This window comes from Artibeus jamaicensis, unplaced genomic scaffold (assembly GCF_021234435.1).
Source record: "Artibeus jamaicensis isolate MK-2021 breed Jamaican fruit bat unplaced genomic scaffold, CSHL_Jam_final contig_793, whole genome shotgun sequence".
Classification (NCBI taxonomy): domain Eukaryota; kingdom Metazoa; phylum Chordata; class Mammalia; order Chiroptera; family Phyllostomidae; genus Artibeus; species Artibeus jamaicensis.
The window spans coordinates 9062012-9088152 of NW_026521975.1; the positions used below are offsets into that span (position 1 = coordinate 9062012).

Genomic DNA, 26141 nt, shown 5'->3' on the forward strand with positions numbered 1-26141 from the left:
CCAGTTCAGTCCAGCCCCACTCCCCTACAGCCATTTCTGCAGTCCCCTCTGCGCCCGCCTCCACACTGGCTTCTGGTCTATAGGAAATCCGTGCATTGTTCTCCTTGGATCAGAAAATAGCAGCGGCCACAGGAAGTAGTGAGGTTCTTCCCTCCGCACCAGCATCCTACTCAGGTGCTGGTCAGCAGATAGTACCGTGTGGCCCCTGCCCCCCTAACTTTCCCCACAAAGGCTGTTGCCCCAAGTGCTCAGAGAAGTATGGGGGCCACAAACATCTTATCCTAAGACCATTGCCCCCAGTGAAAGTCGTGCTCTAGGAGTGGGTTAGGTTCCCCCATTGCCAAGGCCTCTGCATTCACAACAAGGGTGGCCATGGCCTTGTTACAGACATAAACCAGACACCAGTGTATGCTGTTTGGGTCCTTGGTGCAGGCCTGTCCCTCTCTGTTCAGGAGTCCTGATCAGAAGACAAAGCAGGCTGTAAGGCGGGTCCCTGGCTCTAATAAGAACCAGAGGCCTCCGCAGGCTCCACTCCCCATTCTTCTGATTGGCAGACAAGAGGGTCTCAGAAACACTGGCCAAACCCAGCCACCTCTCCCCAGACCATTTACGTTACAGGACCGGCTCTGTGTGAGACGGCTGTGTGGAGAGTTAGTGCCCCAGCCTCCATTTCCTCTCTGTGAAGACGGGCGTATGCTCCTCGTCTCTCTCACAGAACACGAGAAGATTCATGCATTAAATCTGCTACGTGCCTGGTGTAACACACAGGCTTGAAAACATTGGTTTCTGTACAAAGGGTCCTTATTGGGAATAGCCATATGATCCGGCTGCCTCTATATCTGTAGAAAATTGCACACACAGAGGTAGGCACCCACATTTTCCTACAGTTTCAGGGCTTTATGGGCCTCCCCAGAAGCACAGGGATCTTTAGCCATAATCTCAATTGCCTGCCGATGGGAGAAGCTGAGCAGGCGTCCTCCCAGACTAGTGGCAGCACTGTCCCTGTGGCCCCGAGGGCAGCTCCCTGACATGCCTGCACCACCCCTCTGTGCATCCTTTGCAAGCATGTGCCCACCCTACTGATGCGAAGGCAGCAGGGGCTGTGTGGGAAGAGGACTCTGATGTGGCCTTGTCTTGTTTCAGCTGCGTGGTGGACGAGATGGACTTCTCTGCCATGGAGCTGGATGAAGCCCTCAGGAAGTTCCAAGCACACATTCGGGTCCAGGGGGAGGCTCAGAAGGTGGAGCGGCTCATTGAGGCCTTCAGGTTGGGCCGTGGCAGGGCAGGGGGAGGGCGTCAGGGAAAGGAAGGTTCCTAGCTCAAGGGCCGAATCCCTTAGCCCCCTTTCCTATGCAGGATTGGTGGCCCTGAACTCACCTGGGAAGTGGGGTAGAAGCCCCTCCTGGGTGCCAGGCACTGTGCTGGTCAGTGCTAGAGCCAGGGTTTTCGAACAGTCTTTGTCTTCCTCCAAGTCCTCATGAGCCTCATCTATTCATGAGTCCATCTGTGTTTTCATTTGTTCGCCCTTTACAGGGACAGCCACTCTTTCATAGTGACTCAGAGCACAAGCTGCAGAGCCAGATGGCCTGATTCTAACACCCTACTCCACCACTTTCCAGCTGTGTGACCTTGTGCTTGTTAACCTCGCTGTGCCTCACATCCTTGCCTGTAAACTGGGAATAACAAAAGCACCCACCCTAGACAGGTTGGAAGGTTTAAACCACTTAGGACGTGTGGGCACACTTAGCCCAACACCTGGCATGACAGACAGCCTGCATTCAAGGTCACTGCACAGTCTTTCATCCTGGAACTCTGTGCACACCGTGTGTGTAGGCACCTCTGCTCCTTGCTGAGCATGATAGACACAGTCAACTGCTGATGAAGCACTTTGGGCTCAGCGTAAGTGTTGGGCCAAGGAGGAACGTGGACACAGGAGGAGGGCAGTCCTATGACCTTGCGTAGGGGGCATATTCAGCCACTTCCTTTCAGGAGGGCTTCTTGGAGGGGGTGGCCCTTCCCCTAATGGGGAAGACAGAATTGAAGCCTTCATCGTCTGAGCGATGGAGCTCTGTTTCTGCCACTCTTACCATGCCTCCTTGAGGTTACCAAGGAGAGGTTACCAAGGAGAGGTTACCAAGGAGAGGCCTCTTGGAGGTGGGGGCAGATAGTACCATGTGGCTCCTGCCTCCCTGAGTCCCCCCACAAAGGCTGTTGCCCCAAGAGGGTGTGTATGAGGCAGTGGGCTTAGGTACCTTAACAAGATGCCCCAGAAGCCAAGACTGAAACAACGTGGAAGTGCATCTCTGTCTTCAGTGGTGTGGAGGGCAGGCTCTTTTAACCTCAGTCCAATACCCACCATCACATCCCTGTTCCAGGAATGACCAGTGAGTTGAGGGCACACCCCTGCTTTTTAAGGCACAGCCTTGAAGGTGCACATATCCCATTGGCCATAACTTAATCACGTGTCTGTAGCCATCATAGGGAGCCTGGGAAATGTGGTCTTCACCCTGAAAGCCGTTGCCTACTGTTCAGGTGTGTGGGATATAACTAGAGTGAGAAGGGGCGAGTGGATAGTCAGGGCCCACTCTCTGCCAGGCAAGTGTTGTACCTTTTTACCAGGTGCAGAAGGCGAGGCTCCAAGGGCAGTGACCAGCCTCAGCTGTTTAGAGCTGGGTAGCTACTCATGAGTGATAGGCAGACTCCCTCCCTTCCCTGACTGAGGTGGCCCTGACCCTCTTCCATCTCCACGGCCCCCAGCCAGCGGTACTGCATCTGCAACCCTGGGGTGGTGCGACAGTTCCGGAACCCAGACACCATCTTCATCCTGGCCTTCGCCATCATCCTGCTCAACACAGACATGTACAGCCCCAACGTCAAGCCTGAGCGCAAGATGAAGCTGGAGGACTTCGTCAAGAACCTCCGAGGTGAGCTGTTCTGGCCCTGGGATCAAATGCACAGCCTCCTACAAATGCCCTCTGAGCATGAGCCCCCAGCCATGTGTGGGGCTGAGAGGTGACTATGACAGCCTCGTGCTGGGTGCGTGGGAGAGCAAGGGGGCCTGGCTTCAGCACCTGCAGTTCTTGCTCAGAGGGGCCTTTGAGGAGTGTTGGTCCCAAGAACTGGCAGACACAGCACAAAGTACTATAAAGAACAAGTGCTTTCTTAGTAGTGCGCATGGTAAGAGCACAGACTGGGTGACACATGCCTGGGTCTTAGGATGTAGGGAGCCTAACCCCTGGAGTAAGTGATGTTTTTAGCTTGTTGTTAGAGGATGCATAGGGGTTTGACAAGTTAAGGTGGAGGGGAGTTGGTTACAAGGGGGCAGAGGCTGGAGAGCCTCTCACTAGCTCATCATAGTGCCAGAGGGCCGGGCCAGACACGGGTCAAGCAAATCCTGGTTAGGAGGACACGCAGAAGAACAGAATGGAGTCTGGATGTTGAGTCCTGGAGCCTCCAGCAGGCAGCAGCCAAACAGATGAGCCATCACACCCCACCCCTGTCCCTGCTGCACCCCTCACTGTGTCTGCCCAACCCATCCCTCCTTTACACTTAATGTTCCTCTCAAAACTGCTTTGTCCTTTCTTTTGGTCTTTTTATTTAAATATATATTTTTAATATATTGTATTGATTATGATATTACAGTTGTCCCATTTTCCCCTCTGCCCTGCACACCAACTCCCACCCACATTCCCCCCTTTAGTACATGTCCATGGGTTGGTTGCACATATAAGTTCTTTGGCTTCTACATTTCCTATACTATTCTTAACCACCCCCTGTTTATTTTTTACCTACCATTTATACTACTTATTTTCTGTATCTTTTACCTCTCCCCCCCCCCGCCCACTTCCCTGCCAATAACCCTACAGGTGATCTCCATTTCTGTGGTTCTGTTCCTATTCTAGTTGTTTGCTTAGTTTATTTTTGTTTTTTAGGTTCAGTTGTTAATAGCTGTGAGTTTGTTGTCATTTTACTGTTCATATTTTTTATCTTCTTTTTCTTAGATAAGTACCTTTAACATTTCATATAGTAAGGGCTTGGTGATGATGAACTCCCTTAATTTGACCTTATCTGGGAAGCACTTTATCTGCCCTTCCATTCTAAATGAAAGCTTTGCTGGATAGAGTCATCTTGGATGTAGGTCCTTGGCTTTCATGACTTCAGATAAGTCTTTCCAACTCCTTCTTGCCTGGAAGGTTTCTTGTGAGAAATCAGCTGACAGTCGTATGGGCACTCCTCTGTTGGTAAGTGTCTCCTTTTCTCTTGCTGCTTTTAAGATTCTCTTGTTATCTTCAATCTCAGCTAATGTAATTATGATGTGCCTTGGTGTGTTCCTCCTTAGGTCCAACTTCTTTGGGACTCTCTGAGCTTCCTGCACTTCCTGGAAGTCTATTTCCTTTGCCAGATTGGGGAAGTTCTCCTTCATTATTTATTCAAATAAGTTTTCAATTTCTTGTTCTTCCTCTTTTTCTTTTGGTACCCCTATGATTCGGATGTTGGAACATTTAAAGTTGTCCTGGAGGTTCCTAAGCCTCTCCTCATTTTTTTTAAATTCTTATTTCTTCATTCAGTGATGGTTAAATGTTTATTTCTTCCTTCTGCTCCAAATTGTTGATTTGAGTCCCGGTTTCCTTCCCATCACTATTGGTTCCATGTACATTTTTCTGTATTTCACTTTTCATAGCCTTCATTTTTCATCTAATTAGTGACCAAATTCAACCAATTCTGTGAGCATCCTGATTACCAGTGTTTTGAACTGTGCATCTGATAGGTTGGCTATCTCTCTGTTGCTTAGTTGTATTTTTTCGGGAGCTTTGATCTGTTCTTTCATTTGGGCCATTTTTTTTGTATCAGCGCACCTGTAGTAAGGGGTGGAGCCTTAGGTGTTCACTAGGGTGGGGCTACCCACCTTGATTTGTTGTGATGCAGTATATGGGGGAGGAGTCCAAGAGGGAACAGTGACACTTGCTCCACTCTCTGCCAGTTTTCAGTCACGTCTCCCACTATCCACAATTAAATTGGGCCCTTCTGGTGCTGATTCCCGGGTAGGTGAGTTTGTGTATGTTCTAGGACCCCCACAGGTGTTTTCGGTCAGAGGCTTTGAGGCTTTATTTCGTCACTCTGGAACCCTGGGTTTTGCGGTCTGTCACGCTACCCAGTTGTTCCTCTCAGTTTATCTGCACGTGAATATGGGAATGCCCAGTTCTCAAGCTGCTGCCTTGCCCGCCCCAGTTCTTCAGCCACTGCCTCACCAGGAGCCCTCTCCACCTGGCTGCCCGTCTCCAACCCTCCTAGCAGTCTGGATGATTGTTTCTTCTTTAGCTCCTTGGTTGTCCGACTTCCATACAGTTTGATTTTCTGTCAGCTCTGGTTGTTTTTTTAAATTTGTTGTCCTTCTTTTGTTGTTCGAGGAGGCAGTGTGTCTACCAATGCCTCCGTCTTGGCTGGAAGTCCTAAATATATCTTTAAAAGGAGCTGTATATCATTATCATAAATGGAAAACCAGTAGCATTTGCCACACATAGGCAGTCATTATAAAATGCATATAATGAAAAGAAAGTACCACTGTTGATTCCAGCAGGAGCTGTTTCTGGCTAGGCCCTGAGACTGAGGCTGCCCTTTCTTCCTTGGCAGGTGACTTCATGTTAGACGGGTGCTGATGAGGTAGGTGGCAAGAGGTGGGCCTTCTCTTGGCATCAGATAGGGAAGGAATCGAAACGGGAACAGCTGTTTTCCAGGTGACTCCACGTTAGCTGTTGGCATGTGCCATTTGTAGCTGCAGTCCTGGAAGGAAGGGGAGAAGGAGCTGTGTCCCTCTCCTTGGGAAATACCAGCTATAGCGGACTGAGTTCCCCTTAGAAATGGTATCATTGTTAAAAATTTTATCTATTTAGTTTTTTGCACATAAAAGTTCTTAGTTTATTAATCCTCTCAAGAAAATCTGTACAGTCACCCCAGAGAAGGTCACTGAAGAATCTTTGCTCCTTTTGTTGTCCAATCTCTAGCTCACTTTTTGCAGCACCAACATTGGTCTCTGCAGTACCACCGACTCTCTTCATTCTGTTCCTGCATTCCTCTTGGGGTTTTCTTGAGGCCTTTTTCTCCTACAGATCATGTCTTTCAAGTCTGTGTCTAGGTTCATTTTTCTTTGTGTAATCTTGCCAAAGCCAGTTGTCTTGCCACCACCAAGATGGGCTCTGAATCCAAATACACAGATGACACCTGATGTGATGTCATATATTTTGGCTACTTTTTCCCGAATTTTTGTCCTTCCCAGGATAAAGGATGTCAATGACCATTTGTTTCCGCTGAAGCAGTCTGTTAGTCGTGAACTTCCTGGATAGTTACTGTGCCGTTCATGATGGTGGCTGATCTTCGAGCAGCCAGGGAGGAGGTATCAAATTTTTTTCTTAAGTGAAAAAAAGCCGGTATAAATCAAGTCCAACGGTGAGCTTCTTGAGCAGTTTAAAATTTCTACTCTTCTCCTTTATTTGTGTAATAAAGGCTGCTCTGTCACCTCTCCTGGGATTTGAATCATTCTAACATACCCCCTGGTGGTGGGCACTGCCATAACAGGAAGACTAGAGAGAATAGAGGCCACCCCCTTCCCAAACTTGACTGGAGCCTGAGGGGACACAGAAGCTTAGTTCAGAGCACTCAGATAGCCACTCCCTACATGGAGCATACACTGTGTGAGGGCTGCTGCTAGGTCTGAAGGGCTTTGTAGGCCTCTCCAACAGAGCATGTTCTCCAACAGAGCACGTTCTCAAACCTCTGAACTCGTGCCAGTCTACTGTCTGAGGATGGATGTGGGTTTGTGTTTCTTTTGTGAGTAGGGCTGAGTTTCTTTTCTCACAGCAATTTTCAGATCGTGCAGGAGAAGGTATGTGCTTGTTATCAGAGCAATCTGGGTTTGAGTCCTGGCCTCCAGTTACTGCCCTTGGGGCAACATTTGGCAAACTGTTTGGATGTACTGAGCTCTCACTTTGTGGGGCATACCATGAGCTGCTCACACTTCCTCACAACAGCCCTCTGAAGTCACCTGTGCTCTTGATGGCCTGTTTCACAGATGCCCAGCTCAGAAAGACTGGGTCACAAGGCTAACAAGGGGTGAAGTGAGGCCTTGAGCCCAGTTTTGGAGCCTGAACTTACAAATCCTATCTATATAGCCTCCCCTCACCCCAACCCCAACCCCATCCGCAACCCCTTCCCTGGTCCTTGCCTTTCTCATCTGTGGAATGGGGCAGTATGCCCACCCCATGGGACTGTGGATCAGCAAGGTAACATTTATAAAGCCTTCTGAACAGCCCCCTATGCTTGTCTAGGTAGCTGTGCTGGCCTTGCCCCCGATGGAAGAACTCTGAGGAATTGATGACTGATCGAGAATGTTTAGTATCTGTGATTCTGGTGGGAGGTCTGTGGTTCTGCTGGGAGTGGTAAAAGCGATCACTATTCTGATTTGGTTTAGAAACTGGTAAATCAGAGTATGCCTGGCATCCAAGGCTAACCGAGCCACCCAGGCCCCAGCCCAGCTGACACCTGACCACTGTCTCCTGCACAGGAGTAGATGACGGCGAGGACATTCCCCGGGAGATGCTGATCGGTATCTACGAGCGGATCCGCAAGCGGGAGCTAAAGACCAATGAGGACCATGTGTCCCAGGTGCAGAAGGTGGAGAAGCTTATCGTGGGGAAGAAGCCGGTATGTGGTGGCCTTGTGTCTTAGAAGAGCTGCTGGGGGGACCTGAGGTGCTTACATCCCTCTTCCAGTCAAGGTCACCTGTTGGCCTTGGCTGCTGCCAGTGGCCCTAGTACCCCTTCCGGGCAAGGCTGGTTCTCTCTTTCAGGATTTGGGTTTCTTTAAGTGGCTTCTAATATTTGGGAATAACAACCATTTACTCTGGGTTAAAGTGGAAGAGAATCTGAGGTTCTTAATAAACCAATGGGCAGGGTTGTACACTTCCTTTGTGACTTGGAAATACCCTCAGAGCCCACCAGTGAGAGGGCTTCCCCAACCTGTCCCCCTGGTGTAGCTAGTAGAGCCAAGGGAAAGTGCCTTAAGAGGATATTGCATAGCTTATTAGTTTCCTCAGGGCCCAGCTACATCTTTTGGAACGTTGACGTCTTTTTTTTCTTTGCTATTTCCCCATGTAGATTGGATCCCTGCATCACGGGCTTGGCTGTGTAAGTATCCCTCTCCTTTCACATTCTGGCTGGTATCCCACCCTGAGGGTGTGCAATGTGGGCACATCTCCCTGCCCCTAGATCCACAGTTCTGGCTGCTTGAGTTAATTTCTGGAGCAATAAGAAATTTGATCTGCATAATTAAACCAGCCCAGCCTCAAATCTCTGCAAGTCCAGAGACTGCAGCCACACAGGAAGGGCTGTGCTATCGGGCTGAAAGCAGATACTCCCCTTCGCTCTCATGTGGGCCCCATTGAGCTCAGAGACCAAGGTTTGTCCCCAGACCCTGAGACCCTGTACCTGAAACAGATGATGTTGGTGTGCGCTGGAGGGCCTTCTCTTTCTTCACCTGCCCAGGCTTTGCCCCCAACAACATGCTCCTACATGAGGATCCTCTGCTGCCACGGCCTTGAGGAAGTTGCCTGCATGCCCCTGGAGCACACACGTACACTGCAAGCCTCGCAGTCCCACGACACATCCCTCCTGTACTTGTCTTTGCCCCTCGCTCATCAGCCAAGTCAGCATCACAAAACCGTCTGGCCACCTTCCACTTCTCAGTTTCCCTACAAAGAGACCAACACTCCTGGACACTTTTCTGACCTGCCCTCATCCACCTCTTTAGCCTCACATCCCACTATCCTCTTTCCTTTGTACTTTTACTCCAGACAACACCGTTCCCTGAGTGTGCCAGGCTGGGCCACACATTGGTGCCCCTTAGCTTATCTTTCTGATGTGCTGAGCTCAGACACCCCTCTACCAGGGTGCCCCTTAGAGAGTGCCCCCTGCCTGTGAATGTATTACCCTCTGAGGGTCTTGTCTGGGGATGTGCTGTCTCCTCGCTAACTTGTCTGTCTCCTACGGGACTTGGGGTGCTATTAGAACCACACCTGGGCCTCCACGATGCTTTGTCATACCAGGCCTTGATAGCAGCTTGGACTGTGGCAAGGTTGGGGGGCTCTGTGAACTTGGGGCAGGTGTGTTCAGAGATAAGTGTGCATAGCAAAGGGTCAGACCAGGCCCCACAGAGTGGTGATGGATAGCTCAAGAGTTTGAATAGAGTCACTCAGGCTTCGGAAATGTTAAAGTCATTTAAGAGGGGCCTGGGACAGTGGGAAAACTCTTGAGAGTCTGTAGCTTCCTGGTTGTGTGGTTGAGAAAACTTGCTCAATCTCTCTGTGCTTCAGTTTCCTCATCTAGAGTATATTCTCTAGAAAAATGTTTACAGGGACACGTGGGGGCTTTGTGGGCACTCAGGAAACGTGGATTTCTCTATGGCTGAGGGCTTACATGTGAGTGTGGTCCTCTAAGAAGCCTGGTACTTGCCTGAAAGAATCAAGTCTCTCCAGAAATGGGACACTTACCATGATCCTACAGGACAGAGCGAGAAACTGCCACAAGCCATAAAACGTGGTCTACTCTGCATGGTTTGTAAGAAAAGGTGGCTTTGAACACAAGGCCCAACAGCTAGGTAACTCACACTCACACTAGACTCCTGTGCTGCCCAGGCCCCAGAGCTGGGCAGGCTGCTGAGGACACTGTTTCCCCTCCCCACACAGGTTCTCTCTCTGCCTCACCGGCGACTGGTCTGCTACTGCCGGCTCTTCGAAGTTCCAGACCCAAATAAGCCCCAGAAACTTGGACTGCACCAGCGAGAAATCTTCCTGTTTAATGACCTCCTGGTGGTATGTGGTTCCCCCGTGGCATTTGTGGCTGACACCTGCTGCACAGGGAGATCTGGCTGTGTGCCCGCATGTGGGAAAATGCCCACATGTGTGGGGTGGAGGTGAGGGGGTGGAATTAGCCCAGCTCTTTGGATCGCCAGGGGCAGAATCTAACACAAACTGGAACCATTGAAAATGGTGCTTCACTGGCTTACGTAAAAGTCCAGAAGGGATTTTAGAGCCTCATCTTTAGCTGTTTCAGAAGCTCAGACATGTCAGCAGGACTCCATTGAATAATCTCCATCTCTCGGCTTTGTAGGCTTCTCCTCTATGTGGAGCCTTCTCAGGCAGGCTCTGTCCAGGAAGGGAAAGTCGGCCTCGGCAGCTCCAGGCTTAATGCTGTCTCCTTGGCCACCAATGGGATTCTCTTCCTAAGAATCCCAGCAAAGGTCTTGTATCCTGTGCCCGAGCCTGAGGTAGCCATGGGGTCAGGCAGGTGTGGTGCTGTCTCAGTGGCTAAGTCTGGGTCACAGTCCCCAGGACTAATGGACTGAAGGGGGTAGGGGGGTGTTCCCAAAGGGATGAGGCATGCTTGCCCCCCAAAAGGCAGCATGGATGTGAGCCAGTGGGGGGTGAAGATGCCCTTGCAGAGAGCAAAGGGAACCTGTTCTCGGGTCTCAGTCCCACTGTGTGCCATAGGCTTCCTTGCTGCAGGTTCCTGTCCCTAGATCTGCTTAAGGACCAGCTGCACTTGTATGATTCCTGAGGTGGGCATCTAGACGTGTGGGGTCAAGTTCTTTATTAAGCATATCTGACCTTGAGCAAGTCACTTCAAACCTCTGAATCTATTTCCCTTGTAAATTAGTCTCTGAGGGTTACAGTGGTCAGATAGGACCCTGGCCATAAGACCCTTACACGATGTCTTCAGTGCCACATGAGGTCACATGCCTGCCACCTCTGCTGGATTGCGGGGCTTTTTAACCAGCTAGGATGGCACCAGGGTCTCACAGGAACAGAAAGCAGTGTCCACATCAAGGTATGAATGGATGTGCCTTCCTCCCCATGTCAGTTCTTTCCCGCAGCAGGGACCTTCATGCTTCTGAAACGCAGAGTAATTCTTACAGGAGAACATGGTCACCGTCAGATACATTTTCAATCTTGAGCTCCCAGAGCTGCTCCAGGGCAGGGCAGATGGTGTAGCTCAGCCTCTGTCTCCGGCTGCCCACAGGTTACGAAGATCTTTCAGAAGAAGAAGAACTCGGTGACGTACAACTTTCGACAGTCCTTCTCCCTCTACGGCATGCAGGTCCTGCTCTTCGAGAACCAGTGTGAGTCTGTGCGAGGGCCCTTCCTCGGCCCGGCTGTGTGCGTGTGTGCTGGGCACTTGTCCGCACACGGCCGTGACCTGTCCCACAACTCTGAGTTCATGGTCAGGAAGCACTCCTCCCGTTTTCTGTCCTTTCTTCATGTGCCGTCGAGGACAGAGGCCCAGGGGAGCTGCTCCAGTGCTCACTGATAAGCAGCAACAATTAGAAAGGATTTAATAACATTATACATGGTGCCCATTGGGTTTCCTCTTACTGTTACTTCTTGCAGGTGATATTTTCATTTAGGGCAGAGTGAATTTATTTAAATAAAATGTTAATAGGAAAGCGTGAAGTAAATGGCATAAATGACACGCACATGTGGACAAGCAGGTGCTGCAGGAATGCACAGGTGCAGGACTGAGCCCCGGGGCTGACAGCCAGTGTCCAAATCCCAGCTCTTATGGTCAGCAGCTGTGTGGCCTGACTGCTTAACCTCTCTGGGCTGCTTTTCCTTTGTCTGTAAAATGGGACGGTGCCAGTGCCCATGTGGCGGGACTGCGCACGTGTGAAGCACTCCTGGCACAGAGGAGGACTCGGTCGGGACACATTCTGAGGTGCAGCTGGAGGCCTTCTGTGGGTGTAAGTGGATCACAGAGGCCTAGGGTCGTCTGGCTCGATTACGTTATATTTAGTTCATATACTTTAAAAAATTTGTTGAGTTGATATTCAAATCTTCACATTAATATTTTTGGCTTCTCATGAAAAACGAGAAACAGTGGCGTCCCTGGGCCCAGACTCCTGTGTGGCGGGTCCCCAGTGGCACGCTCCGTCCCCAGCACTGTCGCTCTCAGTCTCACCTGCGTTCAGAAGAGTCTCTTGGGCTTCTAAGTGTCTAAGTCTTCAGCCTTGACATGGGTCAAAGGTGAGATTGGTGTTTGAGTCAAGATCCTTCAAACACTCAGTAATTAATGTTCAATTTCCACTGGCGGGAGAGGTGCTTCCAAGAGACCAATGACCTAGAGAACCCTTGCATTCAGAAGTGGCCCCAGGCAGGTCTGAGTAGAAAGATGCTGCACTCAGCACAGAGTGCACTAGGTGTGGGGGCACCCACAGTGTACCCCAAGGTTGCTGAGGTTCTAGAGGCCATTTGGCAGAGAACAGAGCTCAGTCTAGTCCCAGAATTATCTGAGGTGACTGCGTAAGACTCCATCTACCATAGGATGCTGCCTCTGTCTCTGCCTGGACTCAGTACCTGGCCATTATCTCCTAGAGGCCAAGGGACTGGAAATGAAGGACCTGGGTTCCATGACCTTCAGGTTGGAGAAGAAGAGAGCCCTGGCCTCCTCTCAAGATGAGCCAGATCTTCCCCTGACTTTATACCAAGCAACATGTGCCCAAGTTAGCAGATGGAGGTTGCCTGGTGGTTCTACCAGGCTGCACTGTAGAAGCTTTTTTCTCCATCAAACATGCCTGCTAAAAGCCTGCACTCTAACCACTTCTCTCATGCCCATCCTGAATTCAGACTTACTGGCATTTACTTGACCAGAAGGGAGATGGCAGAGAATGCAGGGTCCCATCCGTTCTCTTCTCCTTTGCAGACTACCCCAATGGCATCCGGCTCACATCTGCAGTCCCTGGAGCAGACATAAAAGTGCTAATAAACTTTAACGCTCCCAATCCTCAAGACCGGAAGAAATTCAGCGATGACCTACGGGAGTCTATTGCAGAGGTGCAGGAGATGGAGAAGCACAGGATAGAGTGTAAGTTGTAAACCTGGGGAGGAAGAGCCAGCAACCACAGCATCTTTTAGGAATCACTGGACACAGGCATTGGCTCCTCTGTGGTGGCAGTGACTGTGAGCCCACAGAAATGATATGCCCCAGTCTTTTCTGGTCTTCTCCTGTCCATGTGACTGTCAGCCCACACGCCCAGGCCACAGAAGGTGGCACAGAGGAAGGACAAGGTGGCAGAGGCTTCCTGGTGAAAGCCAGGGCTTCCGAGGCCCAGGCCTGTCCTGACTGGGGAGACCCCCCTGGTTCCTGGTTACCCCATGAGACAAGAGCTCCCAGAGTTCTGAAGCTGAGCTCTTTGCATTTCACTGCGGTTGTTATTTAGTCATTTTCTGCACCAGGGCACAGAAGACTGATGAGGTCACAGCCATGCGCAGAACCCATCACCTGGGTTCTCCAGAGTTGACTACAACCCCTACTTCTCCTGGCTCCAGTCCTCACCCTTGGAGGCTCAGTCGTGCCTACTTCTTGCCCTTGCACAAAAGGCCAATCAACACTTAGCTTATCTCCAGGCCTAGTAACCCTCTCTCCTTGTTGATCCTCAAGCCTGGAAAGTGACTGTCTTTCATGCAGGCCACAAGGCGTTGTGGCGTCTCCAGTGTCCCTTCTAGAGTCTGGTTTTGTCTTCCTTTCATTGAAGGTAACCATCACACTTCTTTCCTAAGACAGCACCTGTCCCCTTACTTTTTCCCCATCTCAGGTAGACAGAGACTTAGTCACAGTGCCAACACTGAACAGAGGGCAGTGGTCCTCTTTATTTCCCCCTGGTGAGGGGGTTCTAGCCCCGCCCTACTCCCAACCTTGTCCTCCCCAGGCTGTGTTCCTCTCACTGGACCATTGCTCCTCTATTCCAGCGGAGCTCGAGAAACAGAAGGGTGTTGTGCGGCCCAGCATGTCCCAGTGCTCCAGCCTCAAAAAGGAGTCAGGCAATGGGACGCTTAACCGGGCCTGCCTGGACGACAGCTACGCCAGCAGCGAGGGCCTCAAGCGCAGCGCCCTCAGCAGCTCCCTGAGGGACCTTTCAGAAGCTGGTAAGAGCTGAGCCTAGCACTCAGAGTGGGCACTCCAGGGGCTGGGGCATGCATTGCGCGCCGGGAGGGCACTGCAGCGTGGCTGGTGGTGGAGGGCTCAGACGGAGCTCCACTGATTTTCCGATGATCATCCCCAAACCATAGCAGCATAACAGCACACAGAGAGGATGTCACCAAAAGGCAAAAACAACAAAAAACAAAAACAAAAAAACCCAGGACCAAATTGTCAAAGGCAGAAAAGCAAGGAAGTTTCCTCTATTCTCCCTTTCTTGTTCCAGGGCTTTATTTATTTATTTTATTTATTTTCTGAAGTTGGTTCTCACAAAGAGTAAGCCAGGCCCGCTGATGGATGTGTCCTGTGTCCTCTGTGCTGCCACGCCCCTGTGTTTTATGCTGATGAATGAAATGGAGTACAGCTCTCTAAACTGTCTGGAAACGCCCTCTCCCGCTGTCCCTGGTCTTGCTTGCTCCCCAGAGGTCTCCCTTCTGGGCTTCTGTCCAGCCCAGAAGCAGCAGCCAGAGCTGGCCCTGGGAATCGGGGGAAAGCCCTGGTGGAAACTGTGATATTTGTTGTTCTGTTTCTGTGTGTGTTTAATTTGCTGCCAGCCTCTTAACCCCCAAGCAAGCAGCACCTCTCGGGCCTCCCAGCTTTCCTGGAGTAGGGGTACGGGGTGTTGTGCCTGGAGTGTCAGGGAGCAGGGAGCGTCTACTGGCAGCAGCCCTTACATGGCCTGGTCCTCATGGCTGGGGCACGTAAAGCAGAGTTATGGGAGCAGACCTGCACTAACTGCCTGTGAGTGCTACTCAGCCCAGTTTGCCTGCTGTCCTATCAGAGGAGCTATAGGGCGAAAGGGTACACCCTGGCAGTGTGCTCATCCTCCCACTAGTCATGTCTAGCCAGTCAGCTTCTCCTGGGAGGAGGCTCAGAGTCTGCAGTGCAGTGGGGGTTGCAGGGCATTGCACAGCGCTGTAGGATCCTGGGACCCCAGGCTCTACCTGCCCTGAGGCCTCAGGTATCCTGGTCCCAGGAGCCCCTGCTTTGTTGGGGAAGGCCCACAGGCCGAGCTCAGCCTCCTCTTCTCCAGAGGACCCGTGGCCCTGCCCCGCCCTGCCTCAGGCATCACCAAGTGGCCAGCTGCAGGCCCCCCCATGAGAGCCTGCTCATGACGCCATCGGGTACCTGCCCTGCCAGGAGCTCACCTCCCTTTGTTTGGCTTATTCATTTCTCAGAACTTTTTTTTCTTTTTTTCTTTACTTCTTTTTTGGTTTCCTTTTTTTTAGTTGGATTTTTTTCCTTTGCTTTTGTCTTGTCATTTTTTTTTTCCCATAGTGAAAATCAGAAATCCATTGCCAGCATGAGGGTTAACCCAGGGCTTCTCAACCCCATCCCTGTTGGCATTTTTTGCCTGATGATTCCTCGCTGTGGTGACATTGCAGCAGAAGAGGTTTAACGGAATCCATGGCCTCTACTCCCCAGTCATAACAATTAGTAATGTCTCCAGAAATTGCCAGGTGCCCTCTGCAGTGCAAAATCACCCTTGGTTGAGAACCACTGATTTTCCCTGTGGCTTCTGAACCCAGCTAAACGTAACTGGGCTACCATGGGCCTCCAGGCTGGAGCTTGTGTTCGGGTTTGTGCAGTGTAGCAGGCTCTGGCCTCTCTCTTCCTTGGAGGGCCAGAGGACCCTGTCCAGCCGCCTCAGGTGGCAGTGACTCTGTTCAAACTGAGGTTCTTAGCATGTCCAGACACATTCACTTCAATCCAGGTGATAAGTATGTCCCACTCTCCCAGAGCTTAGAGGTCAGACAGAGCCACATGCCCAGGCACATGGCCATGGGAGGGATGGAGCTCCAAAATTTGGCTGATTTTCATTTATTGTTACTCTTGCCACTCTTCATTTAGGGATTCTGAGCTGAGAAAGATTCTAGGGATTGTGTCTTCTCAGAGACTGAAGCTACAGTGAAACAAATTCCCAGGAAAGAAAGTGCCCTGACCCCAGGAAGGTTGGAAGGTGAGGTGAGGTGAAGTGGGTGTTTAAGTTCTGGCAGCCACCATGGCCCCAGACTAGGAGCAGGCCACCTGTGACCTCCAGAAGGAGACAGGCCAATGCAGCAGCCTTCCAGAAGATGCTGGGCTTAGCCACCAGAGTTGTGTGCTCTGCACGAGGCTGGCCAGAGTTCTCCAGATGCAGCAGCCTCCCACCCACTGTGGCCTTCACCGAGATGACCTTGTTGAAGAGAAGCAAGGCCTTGGGGAGTCTGTCCCCTCAGGAAACCCCACATTTAGTGGTTGGCAAGTCCAACCACTTGTCTAAGAACAGCTGCCCCAGATCTGAGCTTACATAGCTACCTAGGAGACAGCCTACCAGGAATGTGGCCTCAGCCCTTTATGAACCTACAGGACCCAAGAGACAGTCTTGGTTTGATAGCCCAGAACTGGCAGCAGATGCCTCCTGACATCCTGAGAGGTAGGCAGAAGGGCCTGGGCTCGAGCCAAGATCCCCACTAAGCTATGAGGTGTTCACCCCACATCCCTCCAAACAGTCTTCCTTCGGTCAGGGTCCTGTGGGCATTTCAATGGCACCAGAGCCCTGCTGGCTCATGATCAAGGATTGGCAAGGACCTTGAACACAGTGTAACTAGGCCTTAACCCTTCCCCCAGATCAGTTAAGTCATGATGGACACTGCCTGTGGGTCCCTGAGGTCTGCACCTTTCCAGCGGAGCTGCTCAACACCAGTCCCCATGGGGACGTAGGACCTGCCTGCACCCATCATCACTCCAGGAGTAGAGCTGTGTCCTGCACCAGGGCAGTCCCATCTGGGGAGACTTGGTGGCTCCTGGTGGCCAGTTTCCAAAGCACCACCTGCTGCCCCAAGATGGGCACTCTGCACACAAATGGCTTGTAGCTGCCTCTCCTGGGACAGTCTGTGCTCAGGGGTGCACTTGGGATGGCCACCCAACCAGAGCCCAGCAGAGGACACACACACAGCACACTGATTTCAGAGTCACACTGATAAGATCTTTTCTCCCCCCACCCCTTCTGTTGCTCATTAGCTGTCAGGCCCTGGCCAAATAATATCTTTGAGCTTCAGTTTCCCCACCTTTAAGGTACTTCCCTCTAAGCATCTCTGTGAGACAGCTGATGCTTGCCAAGCATTTAGAACAGGGCCTGGCACAGTGTGTGGCTGTTGTCACTGGGCAAGTGCACTTGCGCGGCCTCCAGCATTGCTAAGGTCGCAGGGCCAACCCTCTGGGCAGAAAGCTCATGTTCTGTCATGACTCTAAGAGGCAGGGGAAAGCTCTGAACAGCCATGGCGGGAACCCCTTCCAGACATAATTTCTGATCAGGCCGGTTCTAGGAGAGGTGCTGCCTGGGGAAGGGTTCGCCTACAGCAAGTGCAGGGTCCAGGGAAGGTTATCTGGAAACAGGGCAGATGAGTGGTAGTATGGTTATGTGGACGTGAGACTCTGTTCTGGAATATTTTGCCTCTATTAATGGTGTGTTTGTGTGCACACATCTGGACACGGGTGTGTAGTGGGCAGCTGTCTGTGGGTATGCCTGTGAGTGGGGCTTTGGGACTGGAGTCCAGGGAGCTGCTGTAGGGACACCCCATGTCTCATGCTGATCTGAGAAGTGGAAAAAATGAACTCTGAGAAACCTAACATCACTCAAAGATATCCAAGTTAAAGCTCTCCTAAGTCTTGGCCCACATTGGACAGGGGAAGGAGAGCCTTGAGAAGGTCATTTCTCTTCTCACACCAGCTGGAAGATGAGGAAATGTGACCATCATCTTTCTTCTGGCTGGGATTAAGAGTTTTTCCTGGCCCTCAGAAACTGGTGGAAAACACTCTTGCCCTCATCCATTGTGTGACCCTGTCCTGACCCTCTCACACATGCCAAAGTCCAGCAAGGCATTCTGTAGGCCTCAGGCTTCCAGCTGAAACTCAGGCTGGGGAAGGGTGGAGGGTCAGCAGTCAAGGCAAAGGACCTTACCTGAGCCTGCTGCTGTCTGCCTAGGACTGAAGCCTTGTTCTTGGTGTGACCCAGCATGCTCAGGTGCTGCTGTGAGGTCCACAGACCCACAGGCACACCCTCTCCACAGAGGTGCAGGCCACAGAGAGGCATATGGCCATCTATCCCATCTTCCAGGCTCCTGGGCCTGGCCTGGGTCCAGCTCAGAAGGCAGCTTGACCAAGATTTCCAGCCTCAGGTGGACAGGCAGACCTGGGAGTGAACCCTGCTCACTTCGGGAATTGAGGGGATCAGGCCATCAGCCAAAGCCTCCATTTCCTCCTCCTTGGCATGGATAGAGTGACACCTGTCCTGCATTGTTAGGGACTTGAGCAGCAACCAACATGGTGCTCAACTCATGCCCAGGGCTGCACAGATGGAAGCCTAGAAAACGTCAAGTGGGAGGCCCCTTCTCTGTGACCCCTGCCCATCTGCATTCCCAGAGACGAGTTGGAGGCTGGGCCTCTAAGCTTATGTACCACTGTTCCCACTGGCCTGGATGTCCTGCAGGAACCCGTGAAGAAGTGCTCAGAGGGACTCTGCAGGCCAGGCCAGGCACTGAACATCCAGAACCAAGCGGAAAACTCAACTTTCCTTTAATATACCCAACACATGTAGTGCCTACCACATGCCATGCTCTGGGGACCTAAAAAGGCATTGGCAGTGGGCGCCAAGGGAATGCTAATGGCATCCTGGGGTGGCACCCACAGAGGGGAGTGGGACTCCAGGCCCCCCTTAGCAGCCTCTGACCCTGTCTCCTGCCCCTGGCCAGGGCCCTGCACAAACCAAACACTTCTGGAGGCACCAGCTCTTTTAACCTACCCAGGAGGAAAAGGGTGTCTGGTTTAGTTTTTTCCCAACCATGATTCTCACCCTGCCTGGAGGAGGGAGAGATATATGTATGTGTATGTATATGTATATGCAGATACATACTATACATATATGAAATGCACTGAAAGTCAGGCCCGTGGACCACATTTTGTTTGTTTTTAGCCATTGGAGAAGTTATCTTACCCTGTCCCCTCAGCAGCTGGCCTGGGCCAACTTGAGCCATGGGGCTGTGGGCCCCACCTGTGTCCCTACCTTGGCCTGCCCTGTGGCCCCTTCCCACAGACTGCTGATTCAGGAGAAGGGGCTGGTTGAAAACTAATTTTATTTTTATTTGTTTAACGCCCCCCCCCTTTTATTAACTAGTTTCCGCCCTGCCACCAGCTTCCCCGCTGAGCCCCTCCTCTTGTCCTGACATGCAGCAGGTGGGCCCCATACCTGAGCCTGGTGGTGGTGGCAGCGGCACAGTGCCCTGGCCTCATGTCCGCGTCTAACCTCTGGTATTGCATGTTCTGGGCAGGGAAGCGAGGGCGTCGCAGCAGTGCGGGATCGCTAGAGAGCACTGTGGAAGTAAGTAGGAAGCACCTACGTTCAGCTGGCTGTCGTGTGTCGCCTCCCCAATCCTGGGTTTATACCTGTTGTCTTTTGTGTGTGTGTGCTTTCCCTACTGCACAGAGGTGCAAACACACCCCCATCCCCAGTGCCTGCCTCGGCCCAGTGCATGCCAGAATCCCCTCTGCCTAGAATCTCACCGCTTGTTTGGGCTGCAATGGTGGGGGCTGGCTCTGATTTTTTCTTTTTTAGTTCCCACTTAACCCCTCTCCCCTGTGGCCTCCCAGCATGATTAACACCCCCCCACCCTACCCCCCCAGCTTCTGGGCACTTCCCTGTCTCTACCCACCAACCAGCATTGCTTCTGGGCGGAAGCAACAGCTGGAGGGCACTCCTGCAACCTCCCCCTTTGCCAGTCTCCTGACTTCCATGCTCCACCATCCCCATTGCTTCCTTCCTGGAGTTTCACTTGCTGTGTGTCTGCAGGTAGGGCACCATGGACTTGCTTAGCCAGCTTGGGGGAGCAGGAGAGCCATGACAGAAAGAAAAACAGTGTGGATTTCATGAGATTTCATTCATCCTCCAGCCATCTCTATATTACTGTTCACATCTTAACCTTGGCTTGCAGACCTTTTTGTTTCTTTCTTTTTCCTTATTTGGTTTGCAGTAGATAGCTGCAATGAAATGCCTAGGCAGTCAGTCCCTGGCCCCAGGACAAGATTTCCCAAGCCTCTCCTGTCCCTTTACCACCTTCTCAGAAACCTTGGGTTCCACACAGGTAGAGCAAATGCTCTTGGACCCTTTCAGAGCATGCAGGAGAGCCGAGGGTGAGATTTCAGCAGGAACAGCGCTCCTCTTCACACACACCAGCCTGCCCCACTCCTCTAGCACACACTGCTCACGGACACCCCCAAACAAACTGCTTTGATCTGGAAGCTCAGGCCACCTGTTGTGACAGGGTGCTTGTCAGGCTGAGAGCCATAACTTGTGCTGCTGCTGTGGTTGCCTAGACAGGAGGTTCCCTCCTCTCTTGCCCAACTCCCACTGTTCTCACTGGAAGGCCACTCCTCACCCCGCAGCTGACCTGCCACAGTCGTGTAGGAAGTGGCGCCAGAGTCCAGCCTCACCCAGCCCTGCCCTCTGTGGCCAGTGAGTTGAACTAAGGCATAGCAGTCAGTGGGTGAACTTTTTACATTAAAAAAATTTCATTCTGACATAAGTGCTTTAAGATTGTGCTTTAAGATAAGTGCTTTAATTTTGATTTCTATGAATTTCCTTTTTAGGGGTCCATCATTAGCAGCCCTCACATGCGCCGGAGAGCTCCATCAACACGAGAGTGTCCATCTCGCCCACACCAGACAATGCCTAATTCATCCTCCCTCCTGGGCTCCTTATTTGGGAGTAAGAGAGGGAAGCCCCCTCCTCAGGCTTACCTGCCTTCAGCCCCTCCCCAGCCACCCCCATACCTGCCGAGCCTGCCCCACCCTCCGCACTCTGTGGCAAGCCATCACCAGGGGCCTGCAGAGGGCCCGCCACAGGCCCAGGTGCATGGGCACCACAGCCAGTACTGCCACATGCAGCAGAACCCGCCCCCCTACCACCACCACCACCACTACCACCCCCCGCAGCATATGCAGCACGCACACGCCTACCACCATGGACCCCCCGGGGGGCACCTGCCCTACGGGGCCCACGTGCACAGCCACCCACCCCTGCCCTTGGCCCACGCCAGCCATCCCGGCCACTCGAGCCATGCAGGACACCACCACGGGCAGTCCCCTGTTCCACCGCCCCCCACCAGCAGCAAGGCGAAACCCAGCGTCATCAGCACAATTGTGTAGACAGCCTGAAAGGGGGTCCCAGACCCCCTGGAACAAGTGCACACCACACAGAGACACGCCGGGGACAGCCAACCTCAGACCAGACCCAGGGCCCTTCCGTTTCCATCTCCGGCCCCCGCTCCCCACAGCCTGGATGGGAGCTCCCAAGCCTATAGGCTCGTGTTGTAGGAAACAAAGCTCCTGATTTAATTTAGCGTTGCAGCCCCGGGCTCCGTCTTCTTCATCCCAAGGGGTGGGCCTCAGCCACCATCAGCTTTGAAATGGTACCTCTGGCCAAGTTGTTGTTGAACTGCCCACCCCTCCACCCCCACGCAGCCCTGACCGCGCTCCTCCCTAGTTGTACATGCATATGAAAGCCTAGAGAAAGAAGAAACAAGACACAAAAACCAGAACAGAACAAAACAGAAAACCCAAAACTCGCTGCATTATTGCTCTTTTATTGACAATGGGCAAAATTAAGTAGACCTGATATGGTTGATGAAAATACGTAAGTAAACTTTATATAATATAAATATATAAATATATAAATATAAATCTATATATATATATATACTGTATAGGTAGTATTTGTGTGTGAAAGGCAAACATTTCAGTCCACAAAATTAGCAATATAGACTTTACAAGGAGCTCCACGTACCTGATAGAAAGACAGTACCTTAGATGAATGTATGAGAGAGTAGACTGAAAACCTAAATGCTAGGAACAAACTCAGATACTTTCATATTTTCATAAAAAGCAAAGAAGTCCCTCTAGGACTAAATCATTACTTACGCAATCATTACTAACTGTGCCAAGTAACATAGATCTAACTGTTTAAAAGTCCAATGTTGCTTTATAGAAATCCTTATTTTATTAACAGAATACTATCATAAGTAATCAGTATTATAATTGCTCTGTTATTTCAGGTAAGCAAATAGATAAAATGCAGTAAACTACAGTAGCAACTCAGGATAACTAGTTAAGAACTGGTTGTCTTCGAATATCGGTTACACACAGATTCATAGACATCTGAACGGCTGTGATGACTGTGAATTTCCATGACCCATATTTCTTTTATATGCATATGAGTTGATGCACACTCACCCAGAGTCCTCTGAGAGGGGCACCCATACACTGCAGACGTAGCATCTCCAACCCGGAACGACCAGCTCTCATCCTCGTCTCCCTCAGCACCATAACTTTTTCATCCTGTTTCCAGCTGCAACAGGCAGAGGCCCCCCGAGCACGGTTTCACCAGGAACCTCTTTCAGACCTGCAGGCTGATTTTAGCATTTAGCAACCAGGGCAGTGTGTGTGTTTCCCATTTTATTTTCTGAGTGGTAGCCGTGATCATTGTAACTCCATGTAGCCATGTGCTAGCATAACCCCTGTGTCATCCCTGTGGCCCCTCTAACCCCAGCTGAGAAGTGCCCAGCCCTCACCGGCGAGGCTCCCGCTGCCTTCTCATGGTCCAGTTAGCTGCCAGGGCATCATATGACTCTCAGCTGTGCTCTTGTTGCTTCCGTGTTGTGGTGACACCATCCGCTCCCCTGGGACCGGGCGCTGCACGCGTCCGGTTCTGTGCCTGAGTCACCCATGGGCCATACTTTGTAGTTTCAGCCTTTCGAGCCACTGCAGCCACCAGTGCTGTGTTCCTAAGCCATGGGACCCCGAGGACTGCCCCACGGCACCTGCCCAGGTGGAGAGCCCTTTCAGAAAGGGCGAAGCAAACACGGGACTGTGGGCTGTGGGGCTTCGTGCTCCTGGAAGTCATGGTGAGCTGTGGCCGGACTGCAGACGACAGAGGGGAGCCCACCTTAGCCAGCCGGCTGGGTGTCTGTCCATTTCACTCCCCACCACCTCTTTGCCATATCATCGAGGTCATCATACCAGCAAATCTGCAAACTGAGCACTTTGTTAATCTCCACAGAGAGCAAATACAACAATCTAGAATTTAGCCTTTTTTAAAAAGAAGTGTGACTTGAACTTGCCTGCCTTTACCCTCTCGTTGGTCCAGCATCTCTCTCTTGGGCGTCCACTCAGAGAGGTAAAGAGCACAGGCACTTGATCTGGTCCAGGCCCGGCTGAGGGGGGGCTCCCCGGTCCCACTGACTCCTGAATTCCGTGGTTTTTCTTCAAACCCAGGCTCCCTGAGGCATTCTCTGTTGTGCAGTTTAAAGGATGTTGTTTTGACAAGGAAGTCAAATACCGTGTGTCATAGATGTTGATCGTGTGAAGCCACATCTATGTATTGTATATTTGCAAACTATATCAGTGTTACTATTGACAAATAGTTGAAGTAAAGTTATAACATATTAAATATGTCTGCTTTTTTTACTCTTCTGTACCAATGGTAGAGTTCAACTGTAAACTATAGGTTGTTCCAGAAAAGATACAGGCTGTTTGGTACAAGGATGCTCTTTTCAAAGGGACAGGCACTAGTGAGAAACAAAGCAAAAAGAACCAACAATAAATTCAGTGGTGGAGGCCTCTGGGAGGGTTCTCCCATCACTGCATCTGCAGTGCTCCGAGGGCCACTTGGAACTCTCACCTCCAAAACTGTTACTGATACGCTGAGTTTGTTAGGTGCCACAGGGCTAGGTCTAGTGAAAGGTGGCTTCTTGAACAAATGCAGTTTCCAACCTTATACAGTGTTTCCAACTTTATACAGTGCATTGTGTTCAATGAGGTCTTGTCATTCTCTGTGTTTCGTTTGCAAGCCTATCATAGGAAGTGTTTCCAGAAGTACATTGTTCTGTTAAAGAGACTAGAGCCAGACGTGACCCCCATGTTGCTTTCATGGGCTGTACTATCTGGATCTCAGCCTGTCAGAGTCACAGCTGTGGGGACCTACTGTTCACAGAGCCCATCGTGCCCTCAGGAGGCCAAGCGCCACCACGATGTTTGTGTAATCTGTCAGGACACTCTTGGGACATTTTTCTCAAGTCGCACAAATTATTTCAATTACATAATTTCTGACAGGAACAGGCAACCCTTAGAGGAAGCAGCTGGTAATATCAAAAAAAATCTTTTCTGGGACAACAATTAAATCATGTATTTGTATTTTTTTAAGTTTATTAATGAATTGTACAACACTGTAAAAAATAAAGTTTATCCTAATATGATGTGCACATCTTGCTTAAAAATGTCTTCAGTCTTCTAGTGTAGCGTGAGTTTTCCACCATGTACTGCATGCAGCAGAAGCCTCTTCTTTCTTAAAAAAAAAAAAATGAGCTGAAAAGACAGCAGATATTTAAACATGACCCTCGGTATTGACTCAGTGTTCCATATGAAGCTCTGTCTCTACAGGTTAAGCATGCATCTTACAGTTTTGTTGTAAAAATATCATCACCCTCCCTGCCTGAAAAATGAGTAATTTTGTACGTATTTTAAATAACAACAATAATCAAGGAAATCGACTGCACAATGAATCAATGTAAGTGGGGGTGGTGGAAGGGACAAGCAGGAAGAGCCTGCTGGAGGTCCCTCGTGCCTCCTGTACACGTCGGTGTCGCTGTCCTGTCTGCGGTCATGCTGAGGTTGTATGCAATATCTGTCTCCTCTTGAGAACTGTCACTCACCTTTGAGTTGTTTTAAATGACTAGAATCAGGTCTTGAATGCAGACTTCAAGGGACTCCTCACTCACAAGAAGGCTGACACCCCCTCAGTAACTGTGAGGAGGCAAGGAGTGCTTTCTTTTAATATGCATTCTGTTTGTGAGTAGTAACAGACTCTATTGATGTGAAAAACCATAGCTGTGATCATGTGGAGAAATCAAATAAATCCTTTAAAATGATCAGATTCTCACTTTTTCTGAAGAGTCCAGATGTTTCCCTGTTGGCCACAGAGAGATTTCCTGCTGATAAGCTTGTGATTATGGGCACTGGGTTTCCTAGAAGACATTGGCCTGACTTGAGAATGCTTAAGATAAAGGTGCATATCACAACCTCATAGAGAAGATGTCAACAGTGTTTCTAATTTCTAGCAACTTTAAGATTTTAGGGCTTTCATCAAGTTAGAGAAGACGGATCCTATGAAGTGTTGAGGTAGACTGGGTATGACTTAGGGAGGGAAAAAAAAACCAATGGCCCAGCCCTCAAATGCTTGACGAGAGTTTCTTTAACAAGGTCAAAGTTACCTCTTTTCCCATGCTGGTTAATGTGATGTGCAAAAGGCAGGAAGATGAATTCTGATTCTACGGAAAGAGTTCTACGAGAATATGATTGATTTGTACTGTCTCTCATTTCCTACAACCAAATTCAGTTTCAGCTAACCTGCCTTAACCTCTCTCAGTACATAGTATAAAATGAAGTAAAACTGGAAGGTCTAATTGGGGGAGGGGGTGGTAATTTTAGTGACCAAAATTAACTGTGTCTCACCCTTCATAAAGAAGTGAATGTTGATTAAAAGATGTTATCAGAGTTCTGGACCTGCGTAACCATTCCTTTTCCAGGCCATTCAGGGGTTCTTCAGGGTAGAGAAGCTGGTTATTAAAATTCCTTGAAGTGGTTCACTCTACTTCAGCATCTGAGTCTCTGGCACATTGAACACTATGCTGCCAGCAGCTCAGTGTAGGTGAGCTGCTAACCAGTGCTTTGGTGTGATGCTTCTCCGGGTTTGTGCTTGTCTCCCCCACCAGATGGTGAACTCCTGGGGGGGAAGGGATGCATTGATCCACCTTTCTGTGTCCAGTGACCAGAACAGGACTGGTCTTGTCAAAATGCATCTGAACAATGATGGCTGGGAGGAGGAGGAGGTCACAGTAAAACCACTCGTTATCTTAGTGTGTGTTAATCATCCTCAAAATTTTATGGAATTTTATTTGCCCTTTGCTACCCTTGACATTGAGAAGTCTAGCTGGGGACACATGACACTGTGAAACTTCTACAAATGTGGTTAATGTGTGCATACTGTTTTTGTGCCCCACTCAGTGGCACATTTTTAGCCTCATTTTACTT

At 50.5% G+C, this 26141-nt stretch overlaps 1 protein-coding gene across 10 annotated transcripts in view; it reads left to right on the forward strand.

The window, feature by feature from the left end:
- IQSEC1 (IQ motif and Sec7 domain ArfGEF 1) overlaps positions 1-24979 on the forward strand; it is a 443112-nt gene extending 418133 nt beyond the window's left edge. For 6 of the 10 annotated variants that reach the window (XM_053672884.1, XM_037167386.2, XM_053672883.1 and 3 more), the window contains 10 exons: positions 1144-1266; positions 2758-2924; positions 7559-7698; positions 8151-8180; positions 9737-9862; positions 11070-11169; positions 12747-12908; positions 13793-13969; positions 19331-19380; positions 20646-22890. In XM_053672884.1, coding sequence (XP_053528859.1) covers positions 1144-1266; positions 2758-2924; positions 7559-7698; positions 8151-8180; positions 9737-9862; positions 11070-11169; positions 12747-12908; positions 13793-13969; positions 19331-19380; positions 20646-21203 — 1633 coding nt within the window. In that variant the 3' untranslated portion in view covers positions 21204-22890. Of the gene's footprint in view, positions 1-1143; positions 1267-2757; positions 2925-7558; positions 7699-8150; positions 8181-9736; positions 9863-11069; positions 11170-12746; positions 12909-13792; positions 13970-19330; positions 19381-20645 lie in introns of all 10 variants that reach the window. The other 4 variants (XM_053672886.1, XM_053672887.1, XM_053672885.1 and 1 more) reach the window with 3 other exon arrangements.
- Positions 24980-26141: the final 1162 nt, after the last annotated feature.